Below are 21253 nucleotides of genomic sequence, written 5' to 3' on the forward strand. Positions count from 1 at the left end.
TGTAGGATCTCAGATAAACTCTTAAGACTATACTTTTACCGGGTAGCAGTGTTACCTTTAAAACACACAGCTTCAAATTCAGTGGCAAAATAATGTTGCAACGATCCTTGATATCAATAAATTCATACAGTTAAACCCCTCTAGTGTGGAACACATAAGACCATATTTACACACTGTATGGCCAAAAAAAAAAAAAAAAAGTTGTCACCTAGATTTATCTATGCAAAGAGATACAAGTTTCTTATTGAAGATTACAAGTTATTTAACCCCAGCTGATGCAATGTGTAGCTTATCATTTCTTAAAGAACTATGTGGAAAGACACATACTCTGGTTGTGGAAAAGATGTTAGTCTGTTCAAGAAAAGTCAAATAATTGGCATGCATCAAGCAGAGAAAACATCCGAGGAGTTTGCAGAAAACAACAAAATTGGATTAGGAACTCTGTACAATGCATTATTAAAAACTGGAAGGATAGTGGAGAATCATTGTTTTTGGGTAGAAAACGTGGTTAGAAAAAAATTCTGAATGACTGTGATCAACGATCATGTAAATGTTTTGCTCAAATTGTGGAAGTGGTTCAGGGAGCATGAGACACCATTTTTGGCCACCTCAGAGTCCAGACCTTAACCCCACTGAGAATCTATGGGATGTGCTGGAGAAGGCTTTGCACAGTGGTGAGACTCTCCAATCAACACAAGATCTTGATGAGAAAATAATGCAAAACTGGATTAAAATAAATCTTGTGACTTTGCAGAAGCTTATCAAAACAATGCCACAGCGAATGCTGGTGGTCCAAGAAAATATTAACCTTTTTTTTTTTTTTGGTGGTGACTTTTCTTTTGGCCAATCAGTGTACATCAAGGTAATCATTGTAAGTGTGGGAAAAGAAACAGCTGGTATTTCTTAACTAAACTCTCAGTTTCGCTGGAGAGCCATCACCATTTCCCTCCATGCTATGAGCTATGAACAAATGGAAACCACTCAGCTCACAGTAGCCCAGCCCTACTCACAACACAAGAGAATCACTCACTAGCTCAATTAGCATTGCTCAACTCACAGCACGTAGACTCGCTCAGTTACCCCCTCCCTTACTGTGAGCTTCAAATCAGTCACTAAATTCACAGTACGAAGCATTGCTTGACTCACAGCACATACAACGCCCTGACTTACTCATCTCATCCCTTTCTGTGAGCTTGGAATCACCGTAGTATCCTGGCGCTGACTTGTAGCATGAACAAATCACTCAGTTTCCAACAGTAGCCAACCACACTCACAGCACGTACAAATCACTCAGTGGTAGCCCACAGAATGTTTGTCTGGCTCGACTCACAGTGTGTCACTAATCACTCACTAGCTCAAAATAAATGTTTCCCATTTGAGATCTGTTGATCTTTCACTCTTTTTGTCCCACAATTAAATGGGTTATTTTCCTGTTTCAATCAGTTGTTTGAGATTCACTTTGGTTAATTGACTTATTTAAACTCGATTCAGTAAAAATAATTGAGTTCACCATTACTACTCTGAAAGGGTCTAGATTTTAATAAACAATTGATTTTTACAGCTAATGTGGTAATCTAATTTAAAAAGTAAAATTGTAAAAGCAAACAAATGATTTTTCTTTTCATCGGCATTTTAATGAGGATTCTGTATAGAGTGGGGGATATTCTGTAAGGAAAACTTATAATAAAAACAAGAATTTGGGGGAGTTTAAGCAACAGTGATTCTACTGTAGGGCTGCACGGTGGTGTGGTGGTTAGCACCGCAGCCTCACAGCAAGAAGGTTGCCGGTTCAAATCTTGGCTGGGGGGAGGTTCGAACCTTGAGGACGGTGGCCTTTCTGTGTAGAGTTTGCATGTTCTCCCCATGTATGCGTGGGTTCTCTCCGGGTTCTCCGGCTTCCTCCCACCGTCTAAAGACATGCATGATAGGTTAATTGGTTATTCTAAATTCTCCCTAGGAGAGAGTGTGTGTGTGTGTGTGTGTGTGTGTGTGAATGGTTGTTTGTCTATCTGTGTTGGCCCTGCGACAGACTGGTGACCTGTCCAGGGTGAACCCTGCCTCTCACCTGCTAAAATTCTGGGATAGGCTCCAGCTCACCCGCGACCTGTAATGGAATAAGCGGTCAAGATAATGGATGGATCCTTTTTTTGTTTCAAATTTCTACATAGCTGTAGAATGGTGAGATGGTGGGCACTGTCTGTCACTGGAGCTGATCATTCAGAGCAAACTTAGTTATTTGTTCAACCTTCCTGACTTCTATCCAAGCTGTTTTATGGGGCTTTTAAGTCAAAAAAGACCAAAGATGTGGGACATATGGAGGAGCCTGGGATGATAAAGAGAGCTGTCTCATTGATAAGAGTCTGTCAGGGGAGTGATAGTAAACTAAATGTCACATGCATATGACTGGATGTTGGGTGCACAGCTGTGTGTGAGTCAGTGATGGTTAAGCATGATTACAGCCCGGGATGCTACCTAATATGTACAAGACTTCAATATATTGCTTCTAATACCACATTTTATTTAATTAGTATCTGAGGAAATCTTGTTAATGTAGACAGTGTGATGCGACTGAAAGCTCTTGATACCTGAGTATGGAGATCTTGAGTTATGACAGGGTGACTTGTGGTCATACTGATATCTGATTAGGAGATAAACAGATAAGCATTTATTTTTTGTTAATAAATGCTTTGTAGATGCACAGACTGTTAAGAAAATGCTTTTTATTGCTTTAAAAATCCCCAATTATCTGACAAAACATACTTAAGTGATCCTATGAATATTAATTTATCTCAGCACACAATTTTGAGACGTCAACCCAAGATTACCAATCTAATTACAAATTGTTACTTGAGATAATCAGCACAGATTTTATAGATAATTTTATGGCATTTTTCAAAACCATCTTCACAGCTGGAGGAACTATATCAAAAGGTCAGTGAATCTGTAATATCTCTGCAAGGAGGATATGTTCCCTGCTTTGATGAGAGACAGATGACTTTTAGGGCCAATTACAATGCATTCATCAACTTCTCTGCTTAATTAATGCAATCTTGTGATAAGAAACGTACACCTTACAAACTCTTACACTGTGAGGGGTTGACGACCATGAACACAAAATGGCTATTACATGAATTCTCTAAAGTCAACGGTTAGAAAAATAATTAAGATAATAAATGTGAAATGATATTTTAATCATGATAATTAAAATGAAAATATGCTATGTTTACTTACTGTTTCTGAAGAAAATTGGCAAGAAACTCTTGGACTTAAATTCGGTCACTGAAAAAATTTTTTCAATTAGCTATACTTCAAATTATTATTATTTTTTAAAAATCATTAGCGTGAGTCATTTGATGCTTAACAAGACCAGGATATGTCAGCATCCAAACTTGATCAGTGTTCAATAATGTCAGCCATGCTAGTGATAGACTGATAGGTTCATTTGCAAAAACAAAGTACAGCTAATGTCATAATTATAAAGTCAGTTTCCGAGGTACTTTGAAAGGCCACCAAAATGGTACAAATATGAGTGTGGCAAAGTCACTTTTCAAGTATTATTGAAATGTAATATTATTATTATTTTTAATAATAAATAGATAAATAAATAAATAATCTTTAATGCCTTCTCTGCCAACTCATAACTCATATTTTACATATCACACGCACACACATACTTGTTCTTATTATGCTGTTTACATACCTGCAAAAATACAAACCTGCAGGTCTTCCTGATGATTGTCTGCTGTGTTTTATTACAGAAGCCATAGGATGTTTTCTGTTTCTTTGAAGCAGCCGGGGTTTTTTTTTTTTGTTTGTTTGTTTGTTTGTTTGTTTTTTTTCCATTTTTTTTTTTTTTTTTGTGGTTCTTTTCCATCTTTTGTTTAATTGTCTGCTTTTTTCCCACTTTTAACTTTTTCCTTCTCTTTTTTGTCCACTCTCTTCTTTCTTTAGTCCCCATCCCACCCCTCCCCACTTAGCCACTAAGTAATACTTAAGTATTACTTAAGAGTAATCAAGAGGCGCATCCTCCACCCAAGTTTGTTCTGCACAGCACAGCAGCCAGACCAACATGTCCTGCTCTCATGATGCTATATTAGATGTTAGATAGATTAGAGAGAAAAAAAAAAGAAGTGAGAAAATAATTATTTATGAGCATAGCATCACATTATGGCATACAAAATCTTTTTCCACTCTTGTTTGATGGACCCAAATGGACCAAGACTGCAAAAACAAAAGGCAATTCATCACTACTGCAGAGATCTTTGAGTCTGGTCAGAGGTGTTAGACCAGCCAAATTAAAGATTATCACTGACATCCTAGGAGCATCGCTGCTGCCACCATAATTAAAAATATCTACAGTCTTCAGTTTGCTCCATATGGGGAAAAATGTATTTTGTAAACAGGTCTGGCATTTCCTTACTCCGTTTTGTCCTGAATGTGTTGAACATGTTGGATCCAGTGATCAGAGAAACAAACACGAATCAGTTCCAGATCCGTGTTTGTTTCCTGACTGATTGTCTATATGTGGAAGAGGGTGAGCTACAAATGAATTGCCATTTTGGAATCAATAAAGTTGTCTTGACTTGACGTGAATGTTTTATGCACTTTTGAGATAATGCATAATATTTTAGGCCTATAAATTTAAATAATTCACAAACATAACCAGATTAACAAGGTCTCATTTGATTTCTTTAGTAAATGTCCGTAAATCTAAAATGAGTTATTTTGGAAAAAACAGTCAAAAAGTGTTGCCGATCCAGAAAGCTCAGACTGAAACATCATCTGCTGACGTCCTTATAACAACCCAAAGCTTCCACAAGGTACTGACTGCCAACAAGCGGTCAATTTTATTGAATGTTTTTGAGAAAACTAAAAGCACTCGTCTACTAAGTAAATGGTACCACTCACTTCCATCAGTAGCCTCAGCTAATCCATTAGGCAGAAGGCTGCACACTTTTTTCTGTAATCACTCAAAGTGTTTGATGTCTGAATTGGTGCCACATCTGCTCATAATCCTCCTCACTGCATGGCTTTTCCATACAGAGGTCACATTAGTCTAGTAGACAAAAAATATTCAGATTAAGGTGCATTATCGCTTGTTTCTGCAGTGTTGTAAGGTGGAGGATCTGTTAGAACCACTGGGGTCTGTTCACGTGGCAGCATTCCCTCTGGGTGTAGTCAGTCTAATAAAAGCAACATATGCCCTGAAGTGCTCTGTTCAGTGGTGAGATCATAGATAATGTTTGATGGGTACACAGTGCCATCTGGTGGAATTTAAAATCTAAACTACAGGAGCTGGAACAGCAGGCTGACCGGTATTTGCCCGCTTTCCAGTCTTCATTAGCAGCATGAGCCAGGTCAGTAAAAGGTCAATCTGTCAATACTGATTAACATTACATTTAGGTGCATCACCATGAAGAAATGTGTTAAAATGAGCTGACCTCAAAATGTACATTAGTGGTATCCTCTTCAAAGTGGGTTGATTTTTATTCATCCTGTCTCCTAAAATAATACGATAATTATGCAAAAAGCACTGTTGCAGTGAGGGTATTTCAAACAGTTCAGCACTGAGCATTTTCCTTCCTGCTTCATCATGTATTCCTACTTTCAGGTGATTTAATGGTGCTGCATTATATTTAAACATAAATGGCTGACTAAGACGTACCTAACCTAATAAAATCGGAATAAAATCAAACTATGAGTGGCAGGCAAAACATTTACAGTGGATGGAATTAATGTGGAAATGTTTCATGTGGTTTTTAATGCATGATGCATATGAAACTATTTAAATACAAGAAATGTCAAATAAAACACTTCATACATAAAATTTATGCAATAATGTGAATTTAAATGCCTTTTTATAATAAAACAAATTGAAAAACAACAAATCAAAGACAAAAAGAAACCATAGTAAAACATAACAAAGGCCCTAATAAAAAATACATGAACCTTGCAGATCATGGACACTGTAGGCAGGTTGATCATGTATTTTAGCAGCATCAAATTAAGTCTAAAACTACTGCAACACATTGTTTATATAAGCTGCAAATGTGCATTTACATCTGTTTTGTTTTATACACAATATGTTCTTTCCTGCTGTGCAGTTTCTACATATGATTTTTTTCCTTTTTCATTAAGGTCTCAAGTTGCTACTTTGCATGGTTCATTTGTATGCTTGTAGTCACACTCTGCTCGTGTTTGGCAATTATTTTATGTGTTGAAAATTGACTTCTTAATTTCTAAACAGATTGCACGAATGCCCCTGAAAGGTTACAGCTGGAGGTCTCTGCTTTGAGACATCACACCATGCCCTCGATGGTGTCTAGCTTCTGGGGATGCTCCGCCTCGCTGTGCTGCTTTTCCTGCTGCTTGTAGCCTTGCTGGTAATCTTTGAGCATTTTCACCACCTCTTCATGTCCAAACTGCATGGCATCATCAACAGGAAGGTTCCCCCACCTGCATGTGATGATGAGAAATTTACAGGGGAGAATTCTTAGCAATGCACATTTACAATAACTGCTGGTAGGGAGATAATTATATAAGTTTTGTATAAATTCAGAAAATCGAAAGGATTCAAACAGACTGAAAGCCGCACAGACTTAGTCTCACCTGTCTTCCACAAACGGATCAGCTTTGCAGGTTTCGGTGAGGAACTTCACTACATCTATGTGACCTGAGAATGAACAGATTCCACTTTTGAATCAATTCACAAAAAAACTTTGATTAGGAACACAGCTTAGCTGCAACAGAAAAAAGCATGACCATGCTCAGACTTAGATGCGAGTATGATAGCTAAGATTAAAAAAAAAAAACAATGTTAAGGGACATAACCATGGGTTTCCATGCCAACCATTCCATTTAAAAAGATTTTTCTTAAAAAACTGATCACTCAGACAAGTTATACAATCTTTAGTTCTGTCTCATTTTGACTGTTGCTCTGTTATCTGGTCTTGTGCATCAAAAAAGACCTTGTAAAGCGTTGATTCTATCCACAAAGCTGAAGTCAGATTATCAACATCCTGGTCTTATTTAACCGTATACACATCAGCCTCAAAGATTATATTAAAAAAAATTCTTATGTCAATATCAGACACAGTCACATAAGACAGTTTACGCTCGTTCATATAGTAGTTCCTATGGTCATGTGCTATGCAGGTAACAGTTTTATATAAGGTTAACTCTTTGTGGAGTAAGTTGCCATGCTCCCTTTCTAAAATGAGAATATTTTTCTACCAAATTATTTTTATTGATATTATTATAAATCAATTCCAGGAGGGCATGAAATGCGCTGATTTTGGAAAATACATTCTCAGTGTGATTTCTTGTGTGGATATATAGATACATTTGGACAATTTGTTTTCTCTCTTGTTGTTAGTGATTAATTTAGTATTTTGTTTTGGGTAATTTACTTTTTATTTTATCTTATTGCTTATCATTAAGGTATGGGGCGATGGGAAGTATGGGGTGGGTTGGGGTTTTTCCAGTTACGTGTGTTAAATTCTATTAATGCTGATTTGTTTTAAGGTAATTTCTTGTACTGTTGCTTTACGTGTGAGCCCCAGGAAGACTAAGACAGCAGGTAATGACGATGCTTTAAAGAAAGATTAAAAAAACTCACCGTTTTAGTAAAGACAGAATATGTGTAAAGTTAAAATAAACTTTTACTACTTTGTTGTGAGACAAATATAAATATTTGTAAAATATGTGATCACTTTATTATTATTTTTTTTTTTTTACACTATGGCCCATTCTTCCTTTTTTGACTCTTAATTGAAAATTTTTTATTCTGGTGTCAAACATTTTGACATCAGACCTTGAGCAAAAACAAATAGCTGAATGTTTATTTCTAAAAATAACTAATGATACAAGATATGCAGTTGAGGATTAAAGGAAATACCAGGAACATGAATAGCCTGAACAGGTGGAGCTTACCCTCTGCTGCAGCAACATGCAGTGCGGTTCGGGAGTCATAGTCTTTCAAATCCATGTCCATGGATGAAAGGGCAAATCTACAGCATTACAGAAAAGTCATTTTAACAGTTCACCAATCCACTTCTTACATACTTAAAACATGTATAAACTGATCAAATGATTTAGACAAAAACTATAAAATGCATAATACCATAAGATGCTTCACTCATAAAAACATCTCTTGATATCTTAATGAAAAATGGGGGTGAAAGAGTGAAAGTGCTTGCTTGTGCCATTAATGGACTGTTATAAATATATCTCCCAAAATTATTAGTAGAAGTCCTTCAAAGGTGGATACATTTTTCTGCAGGAAGTCAACACAGCTGGAGCACAAATTACTTGCATTTAAATGATTCCAAAACTGACATTGGGGATGTATTTAAGCATTTAAAAAATGTGGCAGAAAAACATTACTTGCAAAGGCGGAACATCCTCAAGTGGGAGGTGAGATGTGGATGGGTGCAAATAGATGCAAACACTCGTAGACGATTATATTTTTGTCTACAGGATTACTACCTGACAACTGGGGGGAAAAAAAACAAAAACAAAACACTAAAGCACCTTTCCTTCAGTTCCAAGAGAAGAGAGACCTGCCGGGCTAAAGTAGGGGTTATTTTATAAGCTTGAGTTAAGTTGAGCCTGACATCAGTACCATACCAAACAGCAGAATCTGAAAAATAAGCACTTTTACTTGAAAAATGGTCAATTACCCTGCAGATGACATTACAGCCATTTCGCAATTACACTTTAGTGCTCTCGCTTAATATTGGACCATTTCCAAATGTTTCTGTCCCTTTTAATCCATATACACCTAAGAAGGTTGTAGAATAGGCCCAGGCTCAAAATACTTTTCTGTTTAAGACTGAATAAAAACTGAGATCTCTATGCAATATTTATCTTGACAACAACAACGTGACACATTACTAGGAAACACCAAAAGCACAAATGCAGCTTCTTCTCTATGGGGCATGTTCGATGTGAGTAAAAACAATGTGGATCCTAGACTTCAGATAAGTTTGAAAATTTGGTGCCAAGCAGCAGTGAGACAGTTTCCATCACATCAAAAAAGTCTGTCCTTTATTTAATTTGTCATTTGTCTGTATAATTTTATGACTAAAACCGGGAGTAAACACCACAAAGGCCATTTTTACAACAACAATCGAGGCTTCTGATACCTTCTCAGGGCCGATACATCTCCACTGTAAGCAGCAAACATCAAGTTGAAAACAGATTTGTTCTGCAGAGAAACATTAAAGCAACATAAATAAAGAATATCACAAAACATCTGACATTATGGACAATTAAAAAATGACTCACCCTGTCATGACCATCCTGCCTGCGGGGGTCCTGCTTCTTTACAAAGTGTCTTAAATTGTCATAATTGTGGAAATTGAACTGTGACACAAGCTCCTAAAGACACAGAATGTTATAATGTCACACTGAAGTTGCCTTTTGACCTTTTCGGAATAACAATGTCATCACTTTATTGATTTTCCTCCCAAATATTTGGCTGAAATGTGAAAATAATTACTGAGAGAATTCTCAAGTTATGGCCAAAAATCACGTTTTGTGAAGTTTAAGTGATGCTGACTTTGAGCACCAACATTTAATCAGGAAGGAGTCCATCCACCCATCCATCCATTGTCTATACTTCTTATTCCAGTGCAGGGTTGTGGGGTGACAGTCAAATGGAGATATCATGTTTCATCCTTACGTTTGTGATACTTATGCGTAGACATGGAAAAGCTTCAGATGTCCCCTTTGTTTACATGAAACCACTCCTCTGGTACGGTAGGTGGCATATGAAGGTGCTTAATGGTCTTAAAAAAATGTCTTAACTGAAATTGCATGTTTTCATGGGGACATAAATTTACATTTGTAATGGATCCAAGTAAAAAATCTGTGGCAATATGAGAACATTTCACCAGAGGCATTCAATGGCTTAAAAAAAATCTCTATGAATATCTTAAAAATCTCTATGAAGCATGTATGGTGTCATCATAAGTTAAATTGCAAAAATTGCAAATGTTTGGCTTTTACCTGACAGAAGTGTATTCCTCGGACGCTGTTTCCAACTCTGTCCAGTGGAGGAGACCAACACATCACTCCCATGACATTGGGGATCACCAGCAGTATTGCACCAGACACCCCTGATTTTGCAGGCAAGCCCACCTGGTAGATGTGAGGAAGACGTTGGACGTTGGTTAAGCAAATGAATGTTATTTATTATTTTGTCTAAGAATGGTTGTGTTGCATGCTGACGTCGCTCACATGAAAAGCCATCTGGCCAGAGAAGTCGTACATGCCACATGAGTGCATGAGGCTCAAGGTGTTTCGCACAGCCTCTGCAGACAAGGCACGCTCGCCTGTGATTGGACAGATTCCTCCATTGGCCAGAGTGGCAGCCATGATACTTCCAGACTCACATGTCACCTCAATGGAGCAAAGCTGAGTGAAACAAAAAGCCAGTTTAGCTTTGAAAGTACTCAACTAATTTTTACTGTGGCTAACTCAGTCCCAAGTTACACAAAAACAAGAACTCTTAATGAAGTCAATGCAGTTCACCTGGAAGTAGAAGTCCAGGGCATCAATCATATTAGCTCCCGGAGGAAAACACTGGTGAATGAAATTTGATCATCAGCTATATATTAGCTTTGTGTCATATGGCATTTATAAATGAAAGAATCAGTTAGTCTTTAAGTCAGATAGAAAATATAACTGTAGGACTGTAAGCTGGGAGAAAGTACAGATTGTTTCTTAAAACATCCACGAAAAGCAACAGACAGGAAAACATAAGTTTGAGTTGTTGGAAAATGTTCTTTACCTTTGACTTCATCTAATGTTTCTGATTTTTGTACAGATTTGTCAGTCATTTAAAAAGCTATTAGTCACTGCCTAATATGTCAGCTTTTAAAAGAGTCATATCTTAAAAATGTAAATGTGATGGTAAGAGCTTAAAGATGGGTATGTCAGAACTAAACTGTACCTTAAAATGACTGGAACACACATTGAAATGCATCATCCTGTAACTGACCTTCTTCTCTTTCATGTAGTATCCAATGGCAAAATTTCTGTCGCCTGTTTCTTTTTCTGACTGAAACCTGAGGCAGAGAAGCAGTGGAGGTCAATACTGAAGCATCAATAATGCACTAAGGCAGTGGGCATGTAATTTGCCTTACACAGTAGCTCTTCCAGCTTAGTCGTGCTAAACAGAGATAATATAAATGTAAAACTGAATTAATCGTTCAGTACACTTACATAGCATTACTGAATCCAACATATTCTTTGCCAGCCATCTTTTTCACAAACTCCATAACCTGGGAAACAAAGGGTCAGTTTTCTGTGAACTGCAGCAGATTTCTGAACATGGAAATGATCTTTTTATATATATTTTTACAGTTTTTATTTCAACAGATGATGCAAACTGAGTCACACTACTTACATAATCAAATTTCTCTGCCTTATTTGAGTGAGGCTAAAAACAAAGAAACAGTCATTTGCTTGTGCAAAAATATGTTGATTGCAATTGTTGTTTATTTGGTTGCCACATCTAAAATTAACCACTAATTTACTCTGTGACAAATGCATGAATATGTTACTGATTGCATCATTTTGTATCCTGGTATCAATGGAAACAACAAGAAGAAAGATAGGCTGTGATCATAAAGTTAAAATAGAATTCAGGGGGTATTTTAAAGAACTACGTTACATACAATTAGTCCACTTTTATGTTTTAAAGAAAAACAGCCATTATTAGTTAGTACATCTGGATGCTAGTTTTTTCTTTAAGGCTACAAATACCTTGCTACTCCTCATTATATGTCCCTTAAACCTTGTCATAACATTCATAAACACAGCCAAAATACTCAACTACTACTACTGGGATCAAATGCTGTGTCATGCTGCCTGTTATGGGTCTAAAATCAGTTCATTGTTGAAGTCAAGTCAAACTTATTAACTAAAACAAATAATTCACTGCAAGCAGCATGTTGTCTATACAAAATGACATAAAAAACTGCCACTGCTACAGCTGTTATGATATGTGAATCTGAGTAAATTTACCTCCATGGATGCAATCTTTTTATTATTTTACTCATGCAGCTCCAAAGTACAAATACATTTTGTAACCTTTTTTTCTGTTTCTAACTTTTACTGGAAAGAGAGTGGTTTATTATTTGTGCTGATTAACGATCAGACGTCAAGTTCATCTCTTTACCTTGATAAGAGAGCTGATCACTATGGCTCCAGCATTCACCATGGGGTTGTGGGGCTTATCTGAGAGAAAATGCAATGAGATAAGGTGCTAAGTTAAAGAAGCAGGTCTAAACTAAGGACTGGCCTTGCAGAAGGGTCTTCAAGAACATAAATCAAACAGTAAGTCAACTATTTAGATCTACACTGTTATTTTATATTGTCAGTAAACAAGAAATGATTTACAAGCAAAATATTTATAATACTAATAAAATTATCATTTGAAGAATTTAAATATATTTGAAGATATTTACTGAAAACCAATGACACACTTTAAGTCCTTTCTAAAAAAAACTTGAAAAGTGACTTATAATGGTATGCATGCTTTGAGTACTTTTTAATTGTTGCTACACTACACTGTAAAGCTAATTCAGTCATTACCAGGCACAGATAGTGGTAGCACAGCTACCAATATGTTTGCCTACCATTTTAGCACACTGAAGCTAGCTTCACTAAACGTTAGATCTTTGGCTGGAAAAACATTCTTAGTTATGATTATATTACAAAACACAAACTTAATTTCTTGTTTTTACCAGAACCCTTGTTAGATACAGAAAATGATTTGGTTGTTCTTATAGAAGCAACCCCTCCAAACCTCATCTTTGTGAGTAAAGCTAGATCACAGGTAGTGGAGGTGGAGGAGTGGCTGTTCTGTTTAATGACTCCCTCCAAAGCAAGCACTTATATTATAAAAACTTTGTTTCATTCGAATATGTGGCTCTCCAGATGACCTCCCCCTCTCGTCAGGCCACTTAAATACTGTGCAACCTTTTCTGATGACTTTACTGAACTGCTGTCAATAATCTGTGTTGATTTTGACTGAGTAGTTATTTTTGGTGATTTCAAGATTCATGCTGATGACCTGGTGGATAGAGAGGTGAAACAATTGTGCTTTGTTCTTGATAACTTTGGTCTAACTCAGCATGTGAAAGAAAAAACACACAACAGAGGACACTGTTTGGATCTAGTCATCTGTAAAGGTCTGAATATTTCCAAGTTTGTGGTGACTGTCAACAAAAAAACCCAAATGGAGGTTATCAAAAAATGGTACATTGGTGAATCGACCACTGAAATGTTTATACAAGCTTTCTCTCCCTCACCTCCCTCCCCTGGCCTTCAGTTGATAAGCTTGTGGATCATTTCAAAGGTAAAGTTATAAGCATTATTGATTTCATTGCACCCATCAAGGTGAAAGTGATCACTGCCAAAAAGAGAGCTCCATGAAAAATGCAAGGCGTTCTTTCTTTTTTGACATCATTGCTAAGAACAGCAATAATGTTTGTGCTTTGTTCGTTACTGTTGATAGGCTAACTAATCCTCCTGTGACAGTAACCCCAGAACTTTTATCCAACCGAGCCTGTAATGAGTTTGCTTCTTTCTTTACTGACAAAATGTATAAAATCAGACAGTCAGTCAGTGCCTCCATGCCAGGGGCAGGACATATGTCCCTGTGTCCACTCAGAGACATGAAAACCCTGACACACTTTTCACCAATCAGTCCTAAAAACCTGGATGAGATCATTGGCCATCTGAAAAACACCACTTGCTGTCTTAGCATTTGACACAGTCAACCACAACATCTTACTAGACTGGCTGAAAAACTGGGTAGGACTTTGTGGTACTGCAATTAATTGGTTTGAGACCTATTTAAAAGACAGGGACTACTTGAGTCTATAGGTAACCAAAATCTGAGTGAACCAAAATAAGTTGTGGAGTTCCCCAAGGCTCTATTTTGGGGCCACTGCTGTTCAACATCTACATGCTGCCATTCACTTGAAAATATGAAAAACAACAAAATATGTCACCACAGTAATGCTGATGACACACAAATCTACATAACCATCTCACCGGGAGACTATAGTCCAATCCAAACTGATCAACTGCATTGATCAAATTAAAGATTGGATGTGCCAGAACTCCTTTCAGTTAAACGAAGACAAAACTGAAAAAATAGTTTTTGGAGCCAAGGAAGAAAGATTAAAAGTTAGCTGTTAGAAGCTGAGTGCTAAGTTCAAAACTCACAACCAAGCCAGAAATCTGGGAGCTGTCCTGGACTCAGACCTGAATTTTAACAGTTATATTAAGATCGTTGTGAAGCCTTTTATCACCTAAAGAACATACCGAGGATTAAAGGAATGATGACTCAGCAGGATTTGGAAAAACTTGTCCATGCATTTATCTTTAGTAGACTGGACTACTGTAATGCTGTCCTCAGAGGTTACCTTAAACAGTCCGTCAGAGAACTGCAGTTAGTCCAGAACGCTGCTGCTCGAGTCCTCACTAAGACCAAGAAAGTAGATCATGGCTTCCTGTCTGTAAAAAAACTGACTTCAAAATCCTGCTGTTAGTTTACAAAGCACTGAATGGTTTAGGACCAAATTACATTCAGGATCTTATGGTTCGTTATAAATCCATCAGATCCCTCAGGTCATCAGGGTCAAATCTACTTTCAGTTCCCAGAGTCAGAACTAAACATGGCGAGGCAGCATTCAGCTTTTATGCTCCTCAAATGTGGAACAAACTCCCAAAAAACTGAAGGTCTGTTAAAACTCTCAGCAGTTTTAAATCAGGGTTAAAAACTTTTCTATTTGCTGCCTTTTATCATAACAACTGTTAATTCCTCACACTGGAACTTTTATGTTTTGCATTTTATCTATTTTTTCTGTTTTTATTTAATTTCTTTTATTTCTTTTTGAAGTTTGCTTTTAATGCACTTTTTATTGCTTCCTGGACCCCCGCTGTAATGTTTTTAATGTTTTATGTAAAGCACTTTGAATTGTCTTGTACATGAAATGTGCTATACAAATAAACTTGCCTTGCCTTGGAGCAACATGGGCTTTAGATGCTAACATACAAACACTGACTGCACAGTGTTGGATGATTTTAAAGAGGAATGAGGTGGTAATGAGGCATTGCACACCTTCATCATCAAGTGAGAGCACGTTGAACTTAAGTCCGCTGGGCTCCATACCAACATAGTTGTGAACCCTCTCTGTTCCAGCCTCATGGACAGCAATGGCATACTGCAGGGGTTTCACACATGACTGCAGGCAGAATGGCTGCTTAGTGTCGCCCACAGAGTGCCTGATGAGAGACGGCAGAATAGGCCTTCAAAGCCTACAGAATCTGGGAAGTAATGTTTAAATCTTGATAAACATACAACTGATTTATTCTGACATTCACAGCTGGAGGCAAATCTGTTTTACCAGAGAAAAGATTTGAGCTGTCTTCGTAAATCACACACCCCATTTCCTTAGTTCAAGTCATCTCCTTAAATGCTTTCTCTTATCACTGTTATACCTATCTGTACCTTTTGTTCCCACCAGATAACCCCACAGTCGAAGTACAAATCTAAGCTTGTCTCTCACACACCCACATGGTGAGACTAAGACTCTCTGTTGGTCACCCCAGTTGCTCAGTCAACATTATGTATCTTCCTAAACAAAGCTGTGAGCTGTGTCTGTTTCTGTCATGTGGCTTAATGCCTTACAACAGAAGGGCAATCAGGCAATTTCTGGCTCAGTATGTCACTTAGCTTTTGCTAATGACCATGTTTAACCCCCGCCTGGTCTACCACAACTGCTTAGTAGCCAGTCTCCTGGGACGCACAGCAGAAACCTTTACAGATGGTTTCTCTGGTGTTTGATCAACCAAAAAGAGCACATAGCACTGCACTGAACTCCAGTAACTATCCATGTCATAAAAAATCAAATTTAAGTAACTAATGCTGCTCGCAGAGTGTTTCTGGGTCTGCACCGAGCTCTCTAAAGTCAGCCACACAGGTACAGTATGTAATTATCAGCCACTGCACTCCACCCAGAACATCATCTGGTGCCTCCATCTCTACGCACAAGAGATCCTGGATTCTGTAGTTAAACAAGATAAGCTAGCAGATGTAATCAGAGTAGAATATTTATAAGACTTATCTCTTCTGACAACACTTTATCGACACCTCTAACACACTAATTATGTATTTATTTAGCTGTACTAAGGCGAAAAGCTTAGCCAGTTTAGATGAAAATATGTGCTAAATGTAAAACGTACCTCTGGCCATCAACTGTACACAAGGACACGCCCCACAGTTCTGGGTTAAACTTGGCCAGCTGGGGGATATAGTTTGCAACCTGTAGTCACAATTTAAAAGAGAAACATCATTTCAGGTACACAGATTTATGCAATAGTGTCACAACTAAAGACACTGACGAAGGTGAGATATTTTTCCTTTAAAATGATCATTTAAATATAATACAGAGAGGGTTCCATATTTTATGCAAACCCATTAAAAGCCCATTTAAATGTAAAATTTAAAGTTTTAAAAAAACAACAACAAAAAAAAAACATGTTACATACTTTGACATATTGGTGCACAGAAATTGTGAAGTGGCAATATTAATAAAACTTGACAACACAAAGAACATGTCACAATGGTAATAATAAAACTCAAAAGGTCTTTTATGATAAGAAATTAAATAGAGCAAGATTACCTTCCCATCATTTTGTTTTTGCACTGTTTTGTAGATTTCATCTATTTTTTGCACAAATACATCAAACTCAGGGATTATGAATTTCCTTCTGAAGGCCTGGATGAGCAGAACGACATTACCACCAACACACCTAAAAGAAAAACACACCATGACAAAGTTACCCAGGGATACTGAATGAAAGTGAAGTGCTTTCATTGTGACCGTATATATTTGTATGCAGTGCCCAGTGTGAGTGGACCACAGGAGCACCCTGCTGTTACTCTGAACATGGCAGTTAACAAACTGAGACATCCTACAAAACACTGACTTTCACACCTGCAGTTATCAGATAATTATTTGAAAGAAAATCCTGACTTATGTTATAATATCTTGTTTTGTCAAGCAAAACATTATGAAACAGGAATTACTGTAAGCATACAGACTATATAGCACATTTCTTATTCAACTTAATATTATTTTGTTAAAGATTTCTTTAACATAAAGATTTTAAATATTGTATTTTGAGTCATAAATTATTTACTTGGGTTCATACATTTAATAATTTATGCAAAACTTAAGAATTTTCATGATCACTTGAAGGGAAAATTATTACTGTATTTTTTACATTTAGAAAATGTCAAAGAAGTGAAACAGGGTCAACAAAATGGTGGAACAATTCTGTCTTCTAGCTGCAAACACCAATGACAACATTTTAATTCAAACTGCCAGCACGGACAAAGTCTTCAGGCTGACATTTAGCAGTGTGTTATTATCTGTGGGCTAATATACGGTGCTCAAATGGAAGTGAGGTGAAAGAGGTGATGGGTAATGTCCTTATTCACAAATCCTAGAATAATAAAAATGGCAGTATAGGGTTATATGCACACCAATTCAAGGGTTAGATGGAAAATATTATTCAAATGCAAAAACATGATTAGAATTCTAATGAACAGAGATTAGTATTTCCATGATTTAATCAACATCCAGACAGTTGGGGAATCAAAATGAAATTACCATTTGTAAATAATATGAAATTAAAAAAAGGCACATCATAACCACAGCCTCCACTGCCATAGCAACGAATCAAAAATTTAAAAGAATAGTATTGGATTACAACCCATTAATAAGATACTTTGCCCTTTTTCTATAAAACTGACTTCCTCCATGGCAAATGACAACAACAGAGACGAAGAGACAGGCAATTAAGCAGCATGCCATATACAACAATTCCTGTATTAAAATGGATTGTTGTCAGAAGGTCAGACTAAAAATAGCCTGCTCTAATGTCTGTACCAGCCTCATGCCTGGTGGAGAATGAAAACAGAACATTATTATTGCTGTGATATGTGTCCAAACTCCCACAGAAAAATGGTAAAAGAATAAATTGTGTCAACAACACAGCTGAATGCAAAAATCTTCACTTTATGTATTATTTTCTGTTCAATTTGAAACTAGTTGAACTGAAGAAGCATGTAAAATAAAACTGAAGCACGTCGTCACCTGGAGTATAATGTTACTGATTCAGAATTGACTTTTAACTCAGAAAACTTCCCACCACTCAGAACGTAGCTAGAGCCTGCTGCTCTTCTGGAAATCGCCATAAAATACTTTGTAATGAGTAAAGAGCAAAGGGAGGCATGTTATCTCTTTTCAGCCAGACCAGCAGTCACTGGGCTAAAAGTTAAGTGCCAGGCACTGCACATGCAGAAGTGAGGTCTGCAGATACGGGCAGCAAGTCAAGCCCAGTACAATAAAACCCAGCAGCATTTGATTTGTGCTGATCAAGCCTGCAGTAAGCCTTTTGAAGCATATTTCCAAATATAATTGCATATATGGAGGCAGCGGTGAGAGTGCACGTTGTCCATCTGACCCTAACTTCTACGGTATTCATAAGAAAGAGGAAAAAATCCGATTTAGGAGTCATTTTAGGAAAAATCATTACAGGTCATGTGGAAGCTGATTCTTCATTTAGCCTCGTAAGGATTAAGTAAGTAACATTAAAACATTTTACATATAAGCATTTGGTTTAGTAACAACCATCTTATTTCTACTGGAACTAGGTGGGCTAGCTAAATTAAATAGAATTAGACAATTCCATTCAATTACAACCAATATTTTTTTTTAACCAAATAAAAATAATGTCAAATATATTTGCTGTCTATTAGTTTGGTTTTTTTTTTATCTATAAATGGATGGATGATTTTATTGTTTTGAGTGATTTTATTCGCTGTGCTTTTAGTCTTCTGTCCACTATGGTTGTTTAAAAGTGCTTTACTAATAAAGTTGGATCGGACTGGATTGGATAAATTAAGAAGAGCATTAAGTACCAGTAAAACATTGCATTGTGACAGCAAGGTTGCATGTATATCAGGACCAAATATCAACCTTTGTTTTCACATTTGTACTTTTCTTCTTGCAGTATCTCAAAATGTACTTCCTAAAAAAGGAATATTACTTGTCTTATGTGGTTGTTTCAGTTACAGTTAACTCCAGCAGCTGTAAATACCAGTGAAGTTATCATCAGTGGTCTGATTCATTTCTATGCCATCATAACTGCCTTTGTGTTTGGAAGTACAGTACAAATAAAGCTGCTCTGTCTTTAACATCCCAGACCATGTCTCCTGGGATGCTGCTGTCTCACCTATGGAAAAGGTCTTTGTCCATCATTACCTCACCAACAGATTCTCTCACTGCCCGTCGCAGCTTCTCCATGCACTCCCTCAGACGAGGGTCTGAGGGGTGAAGGCCAGCTTTTTTCAAGGCCTGCAAACATGAAATTGGAGCCAGCGTTATGCTGTCTGTGCAGACAATAAAACACCACAAAGCATCCAGATTATATAAACTGTAGCTGGGCTAACGGAGTCATAGAAAGCTTATCAGCTAAACAAAAATGTATGCTCACTGCAATGAAATGTGAGACGGGCACTTGTTCTTTGCCTTCTGTGATGGTGTAGAAAAGCATATTTTCCACTCCAAAACCGGGGGACTGTGAATGCACGTTCCTGGTGAAGTAAAGAGTCAAGCCTTTAGAAATCATACTTTGACAGATTAAAGTTAATACGAGTACTTTATATAATAAGTCTATGGTCATGTATGATTTTTTTTAGTTGACAGTTGAACATTGTGTGTCAAAGACATGGTTGACTGAAACATGAGCTGATGGGCACTTCTGTGATGAACGCAGCGTAGCCACAACAACTTCTGTCCATCGGTTTTTGTTAAGCCATGACAACAGTGAATAAAAATGTGATTAAAGACCACTAGTTTGTAAGTAGATTGTTAGGTCTTTACACAGGTACACTTACATTTTGAGATGGAAATGATCCGAGTGAGCGGACGATCGTCGCTGGAAGGCAATAGTTGATTTGGTGCTTAAACAGCATGTTGGATGAATAACGAAAACCTTCCTTAATGCATCTGTACTTTTGAAAATAACTTGTATGACGTTTGGCAAACGCAGCGCCTTAAGACAGTGCATGGCTGCGACAAACACGACGCTACAAGCCCACCCCAAGAGGACTCAGGGAAACGGCTGTTGAACACCAGCAGCTCCCGCGGGGTCACTGACTTTTCACGTGTTAAAATTGTGCTGCATTCATGTGGTGTCGGAATTTTTTAAACTGTCGATGGACTTGCCAGTGTAGAGCGGTCATGTTTGCTGGATTAAAGCCCTCCTATGCTAAAAGCTTTATTCTGAACATTGATATATCTTTAAAAAAAATTCCTCCTTAGACCCAAGCTTTGACTTTATATACATTTAGAATTTCCTATTTATCTCACCAAAAGGATATGATATAAATGAAAAAGCCCAAATTACTTATAGATATGGAAATAGATATGGAAATCTATAAGCTAAGCTTTTCCAGAATGGTTTTAGGCTTTCAAAAATGTGTTTCTCACCATAAATAATGTATTCTGGTAGAGTCCTGTCCTTGGACAAAGCCAAAGTGAATTGAACAACATACAGCCTTAATTTGTTTTCCTTAAAATAGGGACAATTTGTGGACATTAGTCACAATGGCTCTAATGTTTAAAGCCTCTGGGACCCCCTGTGCTCTTTGGGGTACCCCCTTGGGGACCCCAGGTCAGAAACCACTGCTCTAGACAACTGTAAATATTACTCTACTTTAGTCTAGAGGTCATGTGTACATTATATGTCTCATGCCACAGCTTAAGCTGCACAGCTCTTGTCTTTCCCTCTACCTAATACTTGCTACTACTGGTGCTGCTTAAATACTATATGCTCCTTGCTTTTTTGGCCCTTTGAACCTTTTAATTTTGGTGGGAAAGAATTTTGGAGTTTCAGATAAAATATCAAATGAGTCTCAATATGAGAACAACCACAATCGTTTTAAAACATACTGACATTTAATTACAGCATTGCACTTTTTAGCTGTTGGTTGAAAATTTGGCTGGTTTGTTAGGAGCCAGAGAAATATTTTGGCATTATTGTGACTAAATAAAGTAAGAGAGTTTAGAAAAACAAGATTAAACTTGTAGACTTCAAAAGACTGCACACAGTCTTTGTCATTTTCTACATCTTCTCCATCATAGTAACCCCTGGCAAA

The 21253-nt window shown here is 37.2% G+C and overlaps 1 protein-coding gene across 2 annotated transcripts; it reads right to left on the reverse strand.

Moving 5' to 3' along the window:
• Positions 1-5742: 5742 nt before the first annotated feature.
• Positions 5743-20237, reverse strand: gls2b (glutaminase 2b (liver, mitochondrial)). Of its 2 annotated transcripts, XM_041980675.1 has the most exons (18): positions 19991-20237; positions 19588-19687; positions 19327-19448; positions 16707-16836; positions 16267-16346; positions 15143-15306; positions 12188-12246; positions 11414-11446; positions 11230-11288; positions 11006-11072; positions 10537-10587; positions 10243-10419; positions 10012-10143; positions 9289-9381; positions 9147-9208; positions 7933-8009; positions 6610-6673; positions 5743-6456 (listed from the first exon to the last, which is right to left on the reverse strand). In XM_041980675.1, exons 1-18 carry the CDS (start codon positions 20161-20163, stop codon positions 6300-6302), a joined length of 1800 nt encoding a protein of 599 aa, XP_041836609.1. In that variant the 5' UTR covers positions 20164-20237; the 3' UTR covers positions 5743-6299. The 2 variants fall into 2 exon arrangements, with proteins under 2 accessions (XP_041836609.1, XP_041836610.1); XM_041980676.1 differs by lacking the exons at positions 16707-16836; positions 19327-19448; positions 19588-19687; positions 19991-20237 and having other exon boundaries at positions 15143-15339; positions 16267-16348.
• Between the last annotated feature and the right edge of the window lie 1016 nt (positions 20238-21253).

This window comes from Melanotaenia boesemani, chromosome 3 (assembly GCF_017639745.1).
Source record: "Melanotaenia boesemani isolate fMelBoe1 chromosome 3, fMelBoe1.pri, whole genome shotgun sequence".
In the NCBI taxonomy this organism is placed as follows: Eukaryota; Metazoa; Chordata; class Actinopteri; order Atheriniformes; family Melanotaeniidae; genus Melanotaenia; species Melanotaenia boesemani.